The 16,212-nt window shown below is 42.7% G+C and overlaps 2 protein-coding genes across 2 annotated transcripts in view; both read right to left on the bottom strand.

Annotated features, from left to right (window-relative positions):
- LOC111959806 (potassium voltage-gated channel subfamily E member 2) overlaps positions 1-16,212 on the bottom strand; it is a 367,483-nt gene that overhangs the window by 326,677 nt on the left and 24,594 nt on the right. The window lies entirely within an intron of this gene.
- Positions 4,118-16,212, bottom strand: part of LOC111959577 (nectin-4) — a 41,426-nt gene continuing 29,331 nt past the window's right edge. The window contains exons 6-10 of the mRNA XM_023981236.2: positions 15,961-16,115; positions 5,566-5,671; positions 5,400-5,442; positions 5,242-5,302; positions 4,118-4,551 (exon numbers count right to left, since the gene is read on the bottom strand). Of these exons, the coding sequence (XP_023837004.1) occupies positions 5,276-5,302; positions 5,400-5,442; positions 5,566-5,671; positions 15,961-16,115 (331 nt within the window). The 3' untranslated portion in view covers positions 4,118-4,551; positions 5,242-5,275. The remainder of the gene's footprint in view (positions 4,552-5,241; positions 5,303-5,399; positions 5,443-5,565; positions 5,672-15,960; positions 16,116-16,212) is intronic.

Genomic DNA, 16,212 nt, shown 5'->3' with positions numbered 1-16,212 from the left:
CTGCAGAGTAGCCTGCAAAGTTTGTCATACTTTCCAGGTCTATGCCCAAACAGTTCGAACTTCTAATTTAAAAATTAATCTCTCCAGAATAAGTCTCTCACTGTTGCCGCCTGCTACCGACCCCCTCAGCTCCCAGCTGTGCCCTGGACACCATCTGTGAATTGATCGTCTCCCATCTAGCTTCAGAGTTTGTTCTGTTAGGTGACCTAAACTGGGATATGCTTAACACCCGGCAGTCCTACAATCTAAGCTAGATGCCCTCAATCTCACACAAATCTCAAGGAACCTACCAGGTACAACCCTAAATCCGTCAGCATGGGCACCCTAATAGACATTATCCTGACCAACCTGCCTCCAAATACACCGCTGCTGTCTTCAATCAAGATCTCAGCGATCACTGCCTCATTGCCTGTATCCGCTGCGGTCCGCGGTCAAACGACCACCCCTCATCACTATCAACGCTCCCTAAAACACTTCTGCGAGCAGGCCTTTCTAATCGACCTGGCCCGGGTACCCTGGATGGATATTGACCTCATCCCGTCAGTTGAGGATGCTGGTCATTCTTTAAAAGTTACTTCCTCACCATATTAGACAAGCATGCTCCGTTCAAAAAAATGCAGAACTAAGAACAGATATAGCCTTGTTCACTCCAGACCTGACTGCCCTCGACCAGCACAAAAACATCCTGTGGCGAACTGCAATAGCATCGAAGAGCCCACGCGATATGCAACTGTTCAGGGAAGTCAGGAACCAATACACGCAGTCAGTCAGGAAAGCAAAGGCCAGCTTTTTCAAGCAGAAATTTGCATCCTGTAGCTCTAACTCCAAAAGTTCTGGGATACTGTAAAGTCCATGGAGAACAAGAGCACCTCCTCCCAGCTGCCCACTGCACTGGAGCGTAGGTAACACGGTCACCACCGATAAATCCGTGATGATCGAAGACTTTCAACAAGCATTTCTCAATGGCTGGCCATGCCTTCCTCCTGGCGACTCCAACCTTGGCCAACAGCCCCCCCCCCCCCCGCTGCTACTCGCCCAAGCCTCCCCAGCTTCTCCTTTACCCAAACCAGATAGCAGATGTTCTGAAAGAGCTGGAAAACCTGGACCCATACAAATCAGCTGGGCTTGACAATCTGGACCCCCTATTTCTGAAACTGTCCGCCGCCATTGTCGACCCCCTATTACCAGCCTGTTCAACCTCTCCTTCGTATCATCTGAGATCCCAAGATTGGAAAGCTGCCGCGGTCATCCCCTCTTCAAAGGGGGAGACACCCTGGACCCAAACTAACAGACCTATCCATCCTGCCCTGCCTATCTCAGTACTCTGGTCTGTCGAAAGCCAAGTCAACAAACAGATCCACTGACCATCTCGAATCCCACCGTACCTTCTCCGCTGTGCAATCCGGTTTCCGAGCCGGTCACGGGTGCACTTCAGCCACGCTCAAGGTAATAAATGATATTCATAACCGGCATCGATAAAAGACAGTACTGTGCTGCCGTCTCATCGACCTGGCCAAGGCTTTCGACTCTGCAATCACCATATTCTTATCGGCAGACTCAGTAGCCTCGGTTTTCTCTAATGACTGCCTTGCCTGGTTCACCAACTACTTGCAGACAGAGTTCAGTGCGTCAAATCGGAAGGCATGCTGTCCGGTCCTCTGGCAGTCTCTATGGGGTACCAAGGGTTTCAATTCTCGGGCGACTCTTTTCTCTGTATATATCAATGATGTTGCTCTTGCTGTGGGGATTCCCTGATCACCTCTACGCAGCCGACACCATTCTGTATACTTCTGGACCTTCTTTGGACACTGTGATAACCAACTCCAAACGGAGCTTCAATGCCATTCAACACTCCTTCCGTGGCCTCCAACTGCTCTTAAACGCTAGTAAACCAAATGCATGCTCTTCAACCGTTCGCTGCCTGCACCCGCACGCCCGACTTGCATCACCACCCTGGACGGTTCTGACTAGAATATGTGGCATCTATAAGTATACCTAGTGTCTGGCTAGACTGCAAACTCTCCTTCCAGACTCATATCACACATCTCCAATCCAAAATCAGATCTAGAGTCGGCTTTCTATTTCGCAACAGAGCCTCCTTCACTCACGCCGCCAAACTTACCCTAGTGAAACTGACTATCCTACCGATCCTCGACTTGTCGGATATCATCTACAAAATGGCTTCCAATACTCTACTCAGCAAACTGTATGCAGTTTATCACAGTGCCATCCGTTTGTTACTATAAGCACCTTATTCGACCCACCACTGCGACCTGTATGCCCTAGTCGGCTGGCCCTCGCTACATGTTCGCCGTCGGACCCACTGGCTCCAGGTCTCACTACAAGGCTATGCTAGGTAAAGTGCCGCCTTATCTCAGTTCACTGGTCACGATGGCTACACCCACCCGTAGCACGCGCTCTAGCAGGTGTATCTCACTGTCATCCTAAAGCCAAAACCTCATTTGGACGCCTTTCCTTCCAGTTCTCTGCTGCCTGCGACTGGAACGAATTGCAAAAATCTCTGAAGTTGGAGACTTTTATCTCCCTCAACAAACTTTAAACATCTGCTATCCGAGCAGCTAACCGATCGCTGCAGCTGTACATAGTCCAATCGGTATATAGCCCACCCAATTTACCTACCTCACCTCCCATACTGCTTTTATTTCCTTTTCTGCTTTTTTGCACACCAGTATCTCTACTTGCACATGACCATCTGATGATTTACCACTCCAGTGTAATTGCTGCTAAATTGTAATGATCTGATTTATTGCCTACCTCCTCATGCCTTTTGCACACATTGTATATAGATTCTCTTTTTTTCTACCATGTTATTGACTTGTTTATTGTTTACTCCATGTGTAACTCTGTGTTGTTTGTCTGTTCACACTGCTATGCTTTATCTTGGCCAGGTCGCAGTTGCAAATGAGAACTTGTTCTCAACTAGCCTACCTGGTTAAATAAGGAAAAATAAAAAATAAAAAATGATGAACAGAGAATAGCAGTAGCGTAAACGGAGGAGTTGGTGGGAGGTGGGATACAATGCAGATAGCGCCAGTTAGCCAATGTGCGGGAGCACTGGTTGGTTGGGCCAATTGAGGTAGTATGTACACGGATTAGGTTAAAGTGACTATGCATATAAGATAAACAGAGAGTAGCAGCAGCGTAAAAGAGGGTTGGGGGTAAAAACTGTTGAGAAGCCTTTTTGTCCTAGACTTGGCACTCCGGTACCGCTTGCCATGCGGTGGTAGAGAAACAGTCTATGACTGGGGGGCTGGGGTCTTTGACAATTTTTAGGGTCTTCCTCTGACACCACCTGGTGTAGAGGCCTGGATGGCAGGCAGCTTTGCCCCAGTGATGTATTGGGCTGTATGCACTACCCTCTGAAGCATTGTACGAAATCTTCAGTTTATTGGCAATTTCTCGCATGGAATAGCCTTCATTTCTCAGAACAAGAATACACTGACGAGTTTCAGAAGAAAGCACTTAGTTCTGGCTGTTTGAGCCTGTAATCAAATCAAAGTTTATTGTCAACGTGCGCTGATACAACAGGTGTAGAACTTACAGTGAAATGCTTACTTACCAACAGTGCAATTTTTAAGTAAAAATAGGTATGAGTTGAACAGTAAGTAAAGAAATAAAAAAACAACAGTAAAAAGACAGTGAAAAATAACAGTAGCGAGGCTATAACATTAGCGAGGCTTTAACAGTAGCGAAGCAATATACGGGCACCGTTAGTCAGGCTAATTGAGGTAGTATGTACATTAATGTATAGTTCAAGTGCCATACCAGGCAGTGATGCAACCGGTCAGGATGCTCTGTAGAACCTTTGAGGATCTCAGGACCCATGCCAAATCTTTTTGAGTGTGGGACAGGTGTCTTTTATACAGGTAACGAGTTCAAACAGGTGCAGTTAATACAGGTAATGAGTGGAGAACAGGAGGGCTTCTTAAAGAAAAATAACACGGTCCTGTGAGAGCCGGAATTCTTACTGGTTGGTAGGTGATCAAATACTTATGTCATGCAATAAAATGCAAATTAATTACTTAAAAATGTAAACTGTAGTTTCCCCACCTCAATTTACACACAATACCCCATGTTGACAAAGCAAAAACAGGCGTTTGTAATTTTTTGCAAATTTATTAAAAACAAACTGAAATATCACATTTACATAATTATTCAGACCCTTTACTCAGTAACTTGTTGAAGTGTAAAAAAAGGAGGGGGGTGGTCAATACAAAATAGTCTGGGTAGCCATTTGATTAACTGTTCAACAGTCATATGGATTGGGGTAGAAGCTGTTAAGGAGTCTTTTGGACCTAGACTTGGTGGTTTGGTACAGCTTGCCGTGCGGTAGCAGAGAGAACAGTCTAGAGTCTGACAATTTTTAGGGCCTTCCTCTGACACCGTCTGGTATATCAGTCCTGGATGGGAGAAAGCTTGGGCCCAGTGATGTATTGGTCTGTATGCACAACCCTCTGAAGCGCCTTGCGGTCAGATGCTGAGCAGTAGCCATACCAAGTAGGTGATGCTAACATGGAGATGCCTTGAAGCCTAGGAAATGGGAATTGATCATACAACCTTCCCTCATCAACAGGATAAGAGAGAACATTTATAACATCTGAAGGTGTAACCTTGTCAACCCAAAACCACCGACCAATCAAACAATACCAAGTTTACAGCGTAACCTGACCACCAAGGACCAATCTCAACAGGGTGTCACAGCATCTAAGACCAATCTAAGACCAATGTAAATAAGACAGAATTTCTGAGAGGACCACACAACTCTATGCATAGGGTAATTTAAAGTTAACCCTGTACAGATACAAGTTACCACAGAGAACATACAGCCACATAGATCAAATTCAAGTTATCCTCAGTGAAGAAGTTTTAGATAGAATAATTCCATAGTATCCATTTTTGGTATCTATCACACATTCAATAGTCAGTCCTCTGGATACTGTAACAGAGATACATTTTGGGCCCTCAAAGGGGGAGGGCTGACTAGTCCTTGGGAATTGTCCTTTCCTTGTGTTCCTGGACCATTTGCAATGCAGCTCCAAGTGACAGAGAACACATAAATTAGGGCCGAGCCTACACGTCTAAGACTCTTATGGCATTTGCTCTCAGCCTGTCTGGCGACTTCTTCAAGCTAACACAATAAATAGACCTTTACATTTTTTTAGGGGAATAATATTTCAAATGTGTTTTGAAAAAGAAAGAATAGAAGGGTATGTACCCTACCTTATGATACTTCTTCCTTATCTGCCCTCTTGGTTTACACCCCAGCTTCATCTTCCTCAACCTTGTCATTAGACATTTTAACAGTATTATTACAGAGCAAAAAGTGGTTGAGATAGGTTAGTCAAGCAACAATGGTGGCCTGTAACATAGTCACATACCTGTGATTGTGCCTCGAACTGGTGACCGCCCATGAATGAACTCCTGGGATATTATCCAGAAAAAGAGAACATGGATTTGAAAGCAAAATCAATGTATGATAATTCAATATAAATACATTTTTCACTATGCAAAATTCAGTGCTTGATTTTGAGAAGCTGACGTTACCAAAGACATTTTCCGTTTTTCCACCGGTACCATATGAGTCCAGCAGCAGCAGCAGCGACAATCAGAAATATAATGACAAGTAGAACCCAACAGGCAGCAGAGATATCTGTGAGGAGAGGGGGGATACAGTTAATATAAACAGCCTGCATTTACAACTACAATATATGCCCTAGCAATCATGCTAATGCAAACACTTTCCTGTAAGCAAAGAGATAATGCTAGAAGGTTATATGTGTACATATGCAATTAGCTAAAAGTGTGTATCATGACTAGGGCTTTGGCGGTCATGAAATTTCTTCAGCCTGTGATTGTCAAGCAAATAACTGTCGGTCTCACGGTGATTGACGTTAATTGGCATTAACACGTTTAGCATCTCCTGGTTTCCAGGCATAGCCTACAAGACACTGATGCAGACCTTTGGAACATCAGCATTTTAAAAAGTGTAATAAATCCATGTAATATAGCCTATACCGTCACAACAATCAAGTCAAATGTTATTGGGCCCATACACATGGTTAGCAGATTTTAATGTGAGTGTAGCGAAACGCTTGTGCATCTAGTTCCAACAGTGCAGTAATATCTAACAAGTAATCTAACAATTCCCCAACAACTACCTAATACATACAAATCTAATGGGGTGAATGAGAATATGTACATTAAAGTATATAGATATGGCCGAGAGGCATAGGCAAGGTGCAATAGATGGTATAAAATACAGTATATTCACTACCGTTCAAAAGTTTGGAGTCACTTAGAAATGTCCTTATTTTTTATCCATTAAAATAACATAAAATGTATCAAAAATACAGTATAGACATTGTTAATGTTGTAAATGACTATTGTAGCCGGAAACGGCAGATTTTTTATGGAATATCGACATAGGCGTCCAGAGGCCCATTATCAGCAACCCTCACTCCTGTGTTCCAATGGCACGTTGTGTTGGCTAATCCAAGTTCATCATTTTAAAAGGCTAATTGATCATTAGAAAATAATTTTCCAATTATGTTAGCACAGCTGAAAACGGTTGTTCTGATTAAGGAAGCAATAAATCTGTCCTTCTTTAAACTAGCTGAGTATCTGGAGCATCAGCATATGTGAGTTTGATCAAAGCCATGAATTGCTTTGAAAGGCTGGTAATGGCTCACATCAACACCATTATCCCAGAAACCCTAGACTCACTCCAATTTGCATACCACCCAAACAGATCCACAGATGATGCAATCTTTATTGCACTCCACACTGCCCTTTCCCACCTGGACAAAAGAAACATCTACGTGAGAATGCTATTCATTGATTACAGCTCAGCGTTCAACACCATAGTACCCTCAAAGCTCATCACTAAGCTAAGGATCCTGGGACTAAACACCTCCCTCTGCAACTGGATCCTGCACTTCCTGACGGGCCGCCCCCAGGTGGTGAGGGAAGGTAGCAACACATTCGCCACACTGATCCTCAACACTGGAGCCTCTCAGGGGTGCGTGCTCAGTCCCCTCCTGTACTCCCTGTTCACCCGCGACTGCCTGGCCAGGCACGACTCCAACACCATCATTAAGTTTGCAGACGACACAACAGTGTTAGGCCTGATCTCCGACAATGAAGAGACAGCCTATAGGGAGGTCAGAGACCTGGCCGGGTGGTGCCAGAATAACAACCTCTCCCTCAATGTAACTAAGACGATGATTATGGACTACAGGAAAAGGAGGACTGAGCACGCCCCCATTCTCATTGACAGGGCTGTAGTGGAGCAGGTTGAGAGCTTCAAGTTCTTTGGTGTCCACATCACCAACAAACTCACCCACAAACAGGACCAAGCCTGACCTGCTGAGGAGTGACGGACTCCATCCTAGCTGGAGGGGTGCTCTCATATTATCTACCAACATAGACAGGGCTCTCACTCCTCTAGCTCCACAATGAAATAGGGTGCAGGCCAGGCAGCAGGCTGTTAGCCAACCTGCCAGCTTAGTGGAGTCTGCCACTAGCATAGTCAGTGTAGTCAGCTCAGCCATCCCCATTGAGGCTGTGTCTGTGCCTCGACCTAGGTTGGGCAAAACTAAACATGGCGGTGTTCGCCTTAGCAATCTCATTAGGATAAAGACCTCCTCCATTCCTGCCATTATTGAAAGAGATCGTGATACCTCACATCTCAAAATAGGGTTACTTAATGTTAGATCCCTCACTTCAAAGGCAGTTATAGTCAATGAACTAATCACTGATCATAATCTTGATGTGATTGGCCTGACTGAAACATGGCTTAAGCCTGATGAATTTACTGTGTTAATGAGGCCTCTCCTCCTGGTTACACTAGTGACCATATCCCCCGTGCATCCCGCAAAGGCGGAGGTGTTGCTAACATTTACGATAGCAAATTTCAATTTACAAAAAAAAAAATGACGTTTTCGTCTTTTGAGCTTCTAGTCATGAAATCTATGCAGCCTACTCAATCACTTTATTATGTTTACTTTGTTTGGCCTCCTGGGCCTATTACAGCGTTGCCGAGTTGATTGATGTTAAGTACAGAGCATATTCTAATTTTTGGTGATTTTAATATTCATTGGAGAGTAGTCCACAGACCCACTCCAAAAGTTGCTCAGGGTTCATCGACGTGGGTTTTGTCCAACATGTCTCTGGACCTACTCACTGGTTCATACTCTGGACCTAGTTTTGTCCCATGGAATAAATGTTGTAGATTAAGTTTTTCCTCATAATCCTGGACTATCGGACCACCAATTTATTACATTTGCAATCGCAACAAATAATCTGCTCAGACCCCAACCAAGGAGCATCAAAAGTCGTGCTATAAATTCAGACAACACAAAAATTCCTTGATGCCCTTCCAGACTCCTTCTGCCTACCCAAGGACGTCAGAGGAAAAAATCAGTTAACCACCTAACTGAGGAACTCAATTTAACCTTGCGCAATACCCTAAGTGCAGTTGCACCCCTAAAAACGAAAAACATCTGTCATAAGAACTAGCTCCCTGGTATACAGAAAATACGTCTGAAGCAAGCTTCCAGAAAATTGGAACGGATGGCGCCACACCAAACTGGAAGTCTTAAGCTTGGGAACAGTACCGTGCAGTATCGAAGACCTCACTGCTGCTCGATCACCTATTTTCCACATTTAGAAGAGGATAAATTTATTTTTGATACTGTTGCAAAGCTAACTAAAAGCGCATTCCCAAGAGAGGATGGCTTTCACTTCAGCAGTAATAAATTCATGAACTTCTTGAGGAAAAGATCATGATCATTAGAAAGCAAATTACGGACTCCTCTTTAAATCTGCGTATTCCTCCAGGGCTTAGTGGATCTGCACAGCTCTGCAGGGCCTGGATCGAGAGAGACACTTAAGTGTTATAGTACTATCTCTTGACACAATGATGAAAATAATCATGGCCTCTAAACCTTCAAGCTGCATACTGGATCCTATTCCTACTAAACTACTGAAAGAGCTGCTTCCTGTGCTTGGCCCTCCTATATTGAACATAATAAACGGTCTCTATCACCGGTGTGTACCAAACTCACTAAAAGTGGCAGTAAAAAAGCCTCTCTTGAAAAAGCAAACCTTGACCCGGAAATATAACTATCGGCTATTACGAATCTTCCTTCTCTTCTTAAAAATTTTAGAAAAGCTGTTGCGCAGCAACTCACTGCCTTCCGAAACAACAAATGCTTCAGTCTGGTTTTAGACCCCATCATAGCACTGAGACTGCACTTGTGAAGGTGGTAAATTACCTTTTAATGGTGTCAGACCGGGGCTCTGCATCTGTCCTCGTGCTACTAGACCTTAGTGCTGCCTTGACACCATCGATCACCACATTCTTTTGGAGAGACTGGAAACCCAAATTGGCCTACACGGACAAGTTCTGGCCTGGTTTAGATCTTATCTGTTGGAAAGATATCAGTTTGTCTCTGTGAATGGTTTGTCCTCTGACAAATCAACTGTACATTTCGTGTTTCCTCAAGGTTCCGTTTTAGGACTATTGTTTTCACTATATATTTTCCCTCTTGGGGATGTTATTCGAAAACATAATGTTAACTTTCACTGCTATGCGGATGACACAGCTGTACATTTCAATGAAACATGGGTGCACCCAAAATTGCCCTCGCTAGAAGCCTGTGTTTCAGACATAAGGAAGTGGATGGCTGAAAACGTTCTACTTTTAAACTCGGACAAAACAGAGATGCTTGTTCTAGGTCCCAAGAAACAAAGAGATCTTCGTATAATCTGACAATTAATCTTGATGGTTGTAAAGTCGTCTCAAATAAAACTGTGAAGGACCTCTGCGTTACTCTTGACCCTGATCTCTCTTTGACGAACATATCAAGACTGTTTCAAGGACAGCTTTTTTCCATCTACGTAACATTGCAAAAATCAGAAATTTTCTGTCCAAAAATGATGCAGAAAAATTAATCCATGCATTTGTTACTTCTAGGTTAGACTACTGCAATGCTCTACTTTCCGGCTACCCGGATAAAGCACTAAATAAACTTCAGTTAGTGCTAAATACGGCTGCTAGAATCCTGACTAGAACCAAGAAATTTGATCATATTACTCCAGTGCTAGCTTCCCTACACTGGCTTCCTGTTAAGCCAAGGGCTGATTTCAAGGTTTTACTGTTAACCTATAAAGCGTTACATGGGCTTGCTCCTACCTATCTTTCCGAGTTGGTCCTGCCGTAAATACCTACACGTACGCTACGGTCACAAGACGCAGGCCTCCTAATTGTCCCTAGAATTTCTAAGCAAACAGCTGGAGGCAGGGCTTTCTCTATAGATCTCCATTTTATGGAACGGTCTGCCTACCCATGTGAGAGACGCAGACTCGGTCTCAACCTTTAAGTCTTTACTGAAGACTCATCTCTCAGTAGGTCATATGATTGAGTGTAGTCTGGCCCAGGAGTGTGAAGGTGAACGAAAACCTGCTGTTTTCAATCTTAATGATCGGCTATGAAAAGCCAACTGACATTTATTCCTGATTATTATTTGACCATGCTGTCACTTAGAACATTTTGGCCATGTTCTGTATATATCTCCACCCGGCACAGCCAGAAGAGGACTGGCCACCCTCATAGCCTGGTTCCTCTCTAGGTTTCTTCCTAGGTTTGGCCTTTCTAGGGAGTTTTTCCTAGCCACGCTTCTACGTCGCTTACACCTGCATTGCTTGCTGTTTGGGGTAGGCTGGGTCTTACAGCTTCGAGATCACTTACGATAGTATTAGAGTCTTATAAGCTATTATAATAAACTGTGAGAATGGTCCAAACACACCACGAGGAAGTGAAGAGCACGACAAAGCCACCCCAGTCATAGACTGTTCTCTCTACTACCACATGGCAAGCGGTACCGAGCGCCAAGTCTAGGACCAAAAGGCTTCTAACAGCTTTTACCCCCACGCCATAAGACTCCTGAAAAGGTAATCAAATGCTACCAGCACTATTTGCATTGTGTCCCCCCCAACCCGTCTTTTTACGCTGCGCTACTCTCTGTTTATCATATATCATAGTCACTTAATATACATAATGTACATACTACCTCAATTAGCCTGACTAACCGGTGCCTGTATATAGCCTCGCTAATGTATATAGCCTTGCTACTGTTATTTTCCTTGTCTTTTTACTGTTGTTTTTATTATTCTTTACTTTACTTCGTTCAACTCAAACCTATTTTAACTTAAAAATGCACTGTTGGTAAGTAAGCATTTCACTGTAAGTTCTACACCTGTTTGTATTCAGCGCACGTGACAAATAAACTTTGATTTGATTACAGGCTCAAAACAGCCAGAAACAAAGTGCTTCTTCGATGAACTCGTCAGTGTATTCTTGTTCTGAGAAATGAAGGCATTCCATGCAAGAATTGCCAAGAAACTGAAGATCTCGTACAATGCTGTGTACTACTTCCTTCACAGACAGGGCAACATGTCTCTAACCAGAATGAAGAGTGTGAGGCCCGGTGCAGAACTGAGCAAGAGGACAAGTACGTTAGAGTGTCTAGTTGAGAAACAGACGCCTCACAAGTCCTCACTAGCAGCTTCATTAAATAGTACCCACAAACAACCGGTCTCAATGTCACACGTGAAGAGGCGACTCTGGATGCTGGCCTTCTAGGCAGGTTCCTCTGTCCAGTGGAACAGAGGAACACATCCTTTACACATCTCAATCTTTTCTTTTTAATTGTCAGTCTGAGAGATGGCTTTTTCTTTGCACCTCTGCCTAGAAGGCCAGCATCCCGGAGTCGCCTCTTCACTGTTGACGTTGAGACTGGTGTTTTGTGGGTACTATTTAATGAAGCTGCCAGTTGATGACTTGTAAGTTGACCTATTCTGTGCAAGAAATAAATATTCCAAAACATAGTCTAGGACAGTTGTGGGATGGGATAGAGCCCAAATTAATACAACCTAGCATCAAAAAACTTTTTTAAGCAACGAGGCTGACAACAGATCTGAATGTAGCTTAATGTTGATAAACTATTAGGCTATTTCTTCACATTATAAGCGCAGCAATGCGCACATGGCAGTAGGCTTAAGCGTGAGATTCCATTGCGGGAAAACACCATTCTTAGATGGACCACAAATGTGATTATGCATGTAAAGCTTTTATTGGGGCGGCAGGTAGTCTAGTGGTTAGAGCGTTGGAATAGTAACCGAAAAGTTGCAAGATCCAATCCCTGAATTAACAAGGTAACAATATGTCGTTTGCCCCTGAACAAAGGCAGTTAACCCACTGTTCCTAGGCCGTCATTGAAAATAAGAATTTGTTCTTAACTGACTTGCCTAGTTAAATAAAGGTGAAATAAAAAATAAAAATAAATTATAATGTGCATTTTTATGGTGAAAATCTGTATGCCAGTGCGGCTCTACACCAGTTGTAAAGCAGATTAATGTGCTTAATTTTAAGAAGTTATTTTGCCACTTTAGTTGTGATACAAACCTTATCAAAACATATAGGCCTATGGGCTAGGCTACATGAGTTGTGCAACTATGATTTGAAACAGTCGCAAAATGAGTGTCTTACTGCACACAAGCTGGGCAACATTCACAAATGATAGGCTAATATTGTCACCCATCAGACAATTCTTGATTTAATCTTGTCTTTACATATACTAAATAATCGATGAAATTTGTTTTGATTTAGAATGGACCATTATCATGCACCTGTATCGAAACAGGGTCAGGACAAAAATAAAAATCTATGCACTTAAATAGTGAATGAGAATGGAGGACGCTTTTCCCGTGATTCATTTTCATGCCAGCCAGGTAGGCTATACTCCTGTAGTAAAGATCAGCAATGTGCTTAATACTAGGAAAGTTGACACATAAATTAATAAATAAATACAGTAGGCCTAGCCTATAGAAAACTGATGGGATCCTCTTTTTAATACAGGTGTTGTGTTTTTGCTATTGTTAAATTGAAGACTTATAGTTTTTATCAAAGATTCCTGTAATTAGGGATTACGCGATCACTTGAGTAATAACGTAACTAATTAACTATGAATTCGAGGGCACCAGGGAAAGTTAGATTACAAAGTCATAATTTCCCAATTTAACCTTTCAGATATTTTCATATCTGATCAATAGTCCTCTAATTAATGATTTATTTACTTTACCTCACGTTAGTCTCATTCCAAACGTCGTAAATTGTTGATTATCTGCACGAACCCAGTCTTCACTATGAGTCATCCATACATCAATTGTCTTAAATCATTTATTTATTACTAACTAATTAATTCACAGAAATGCATAAACAAACAAACAAACTTAAAATAGTTACATGAAATGATGGGAGAAATATGCCCTAGTGGGCTGAACCGGCATAGCGGCTTGTTAGACAAAGGGAAAGTTGTGGTTCGACTAAGAATTCACTACAGAGTTCACAATTATAACAATTGACATGCTAATCCTTACACATGAACGCTCACTCATTCGGGAACAATTGCAATCAATATATATATAGTTAYGCTCGGTGTGTGTCGTCTTGATCGTTGGAGAGAAGTTCGTTTCTGTTGGAGTGAAGTTAGTTTCTGTTGGAGTTCCTTCTGTCTCGGTTATTGTGGATAGTTCAGTGACATTCGTTATAGAATGGATGTTTCGGCGGTTGTCTTTCTTCGCGTTCAATGATACCGAATTCCTAGCTGCAGACTAGTAGTCAATATCAAAACTTGTTCTTATTAGTCTAAGAGTTTAACCACGTGGTATGGTTAAAGATTCAGCAATTGTACTCAACCTTCGTTCTCCCCATGGAGGATAAACATGGTCTAATGGTAATTTCTCAGAGTCGACTTTTATTCAGATAGCAGGAAGGGGCTGTCCTTGGATGTCTGACCCAACTGGCTCAGGGGCGGGTCCTCGGGTTTAGTTCAAATCAAAAAGGGATTTGTATTTTTCTTAATTAAACAGTCCAAAATCATATTACACAATTATACAAACAGTATCATACTCACTCATTCATTTTATACAACAAACAGATGTAAACCTCATATCTGAGGTTATTATATAAACAGCGGTATGGTAATGTAGTCCCACAGTCTCTCATGAGTTTCCCACGTGGTGGCCAATGGGCATGTTAACTTCTTATGGCTGCAGGGTCAGTATTGAGTAACTTGGAAAAATGTGCCCATTACAAACGGCCTCGTACTCAAATCTTGCTCGTACAATATGCATATTATTATTACTATTGGATAGAAAACACTCTAGTTTCTAAAACCGTTTGAATTTTTTCTCTGAGTGAAACAGAACTCCTTCTGCAGCCCACTTCCTGACAGGAAGTGAGATTTCTGAAATCGAGGTCTCTGTTCAAAGGCTTGCCTATAAATGGGCATGATACGTATTGGTATACATACACGTCATACACCTTCCCCTAGATGTCAAGAGGAAGTGAGAAAAGAAATGAATGGATTATCTTGGTCTGAAGTGGAATAAATCCTCTTGGAATGACTGGTACGCCATTTCCTGTATTTTCGAAAGCGCGAAGTTGAACCTGGAATCGCCTTCTGGAAAGCCGCCGTTATAGGCGAATACTATCTCCGGCTTTGATTTTATTTGATACATGTTACAATATCATCGTAAAGTATGTTTTTTCAATATAGTTTTATTAGATTATTGAAATTTATTTGGGACGTTAGGCGTGTTGCGTTGTCTGCTTTTGTTCAGGATGGAGAGCTTAGCACCACTTGGCCAGTGTGCTTGCTAATTCAAGAGGGAAAGAGGTCGTTCTAAACCCAAACAAAGACGGTTCTGGACAAAGGACCCCTTGTACAACATTCTGATGGAAGATCAGCAAAAGTAGGACCCATTTTGGGATGTTATTTCATATATCTGTCGAACTGTGCTATCGCTACCGGTTGCATTGAATCAATGTTGTTGTGTGTTAGCTATTGTAGTAAGCTAATATAAAGCTATATTGTGTTTTCGCTGTAAAACATTTTAAAAATCGGACATGTTGGCTGGATTCACAAGATGTTTATCTTTCAAATGCTGTATTGGACTTGTTAATGTGTGAAAGTTAAATATTTCTAAAAAATATATTTAGAATTTCGCGCCCTGCACTTGAGCTGGATGTTGTCATAAGTGTACCGGCACTGCCCCGCAGCCTGAAGAAGTTAATAGCTGGACTCTCCACCGATCTTTTATACTTTTGCAGGAACATGAAATATGTTCGTACCTCAAGTTCTGTGAGGTGGGAGAAAATTCCTTTGTCCTGAAAGTTTACCCTCTGTCTAATACTGTTGGGCCATGAGGAGATTCTCAGGAATTTACGACGTCTCTCTGTGACCACAGCATGGGTTGAAGGGGCAGGGAAAGGCAGGGAGAGGGGGATGGGGTTTGCAATACCCAAGCAGGCGACGTCATGACACAGGCCATCACTGTTTTCTCACGCAATTGTTTCGAAATGTTTCGCAACATGAGCTCTCATGAAGTGTTTGATTAGATTTTAAATTACAATTGCATTGATGTCTGAGTGATTAGAGGGACAATAGTGCTGAGTACCAGGCAGTTAGCAAGTTCGGTAGACTACTAATGACCATCAGCAGCATCAGAGCTGGGAGAAGCCTAACTACCGTGACTAAACGGTCACATGGAATTTGACTGCCATCATGACTCGTGACCGCCGTTGTGCCAGTAATACGGTCACCATAACAGCCCTAATCATGACAATCTTTAGTTTTTAAACCTTCCTGTAGAAAAAGATGAGGCCATACGTCTGATACTAACACACGCAGTGAAATATAAGTGAGCATCTTGCTCAACTTTGGTATACATACATGCTACATCACATTTCACATAATTGTCCCTAATATAACAATTCAAGTATAAGCAGCCAGTAAAGCAACCATCATGAATTGTGTATATGTGTGCCTGCATGTGTGTGTGTATTTAGATTTTTTCTCTCTCAGGTGTTCTTACTGGAGGTGACATGCACATATTGAGAGCCAGTTGCTCGTCCGTAAGGATTGGAGGCCTCACAAGTGTAGAGGCCATTCAACTCAGAGCTGAGGCTGATGAGGTGCAGTGTGTCTCCCTCTGCTCTCACTGCAGACTGAGGCCATGGCTGTCCCACTCTGGGGGAGAGAGAGAGAGAGAGAGAGTGTGAGGAGAAGGGCTGACCCTGCTGAAAAAGACAGCAGACAAGCATAGGCTGATGAGCAGCCTTCGTTG

Source organism: Salvelinus sp. IW2-2015, linkage group LG36 (assembly GCF_002910315.2).
Source record: "Salvelinus sp. IW2-2015 linkage group LG36, ASM291031v2, whole genome shotgun sequence".
NCBI lineage: Eukaryota > Metazoa > Chordata > Actinopteri > Salmoniformes > Salmonidae > Salvelinus > Salvelinus sp. IW2-2015.
This window is presented reverse-complemented; position numbering and strand designations above follow the sequence as displayed.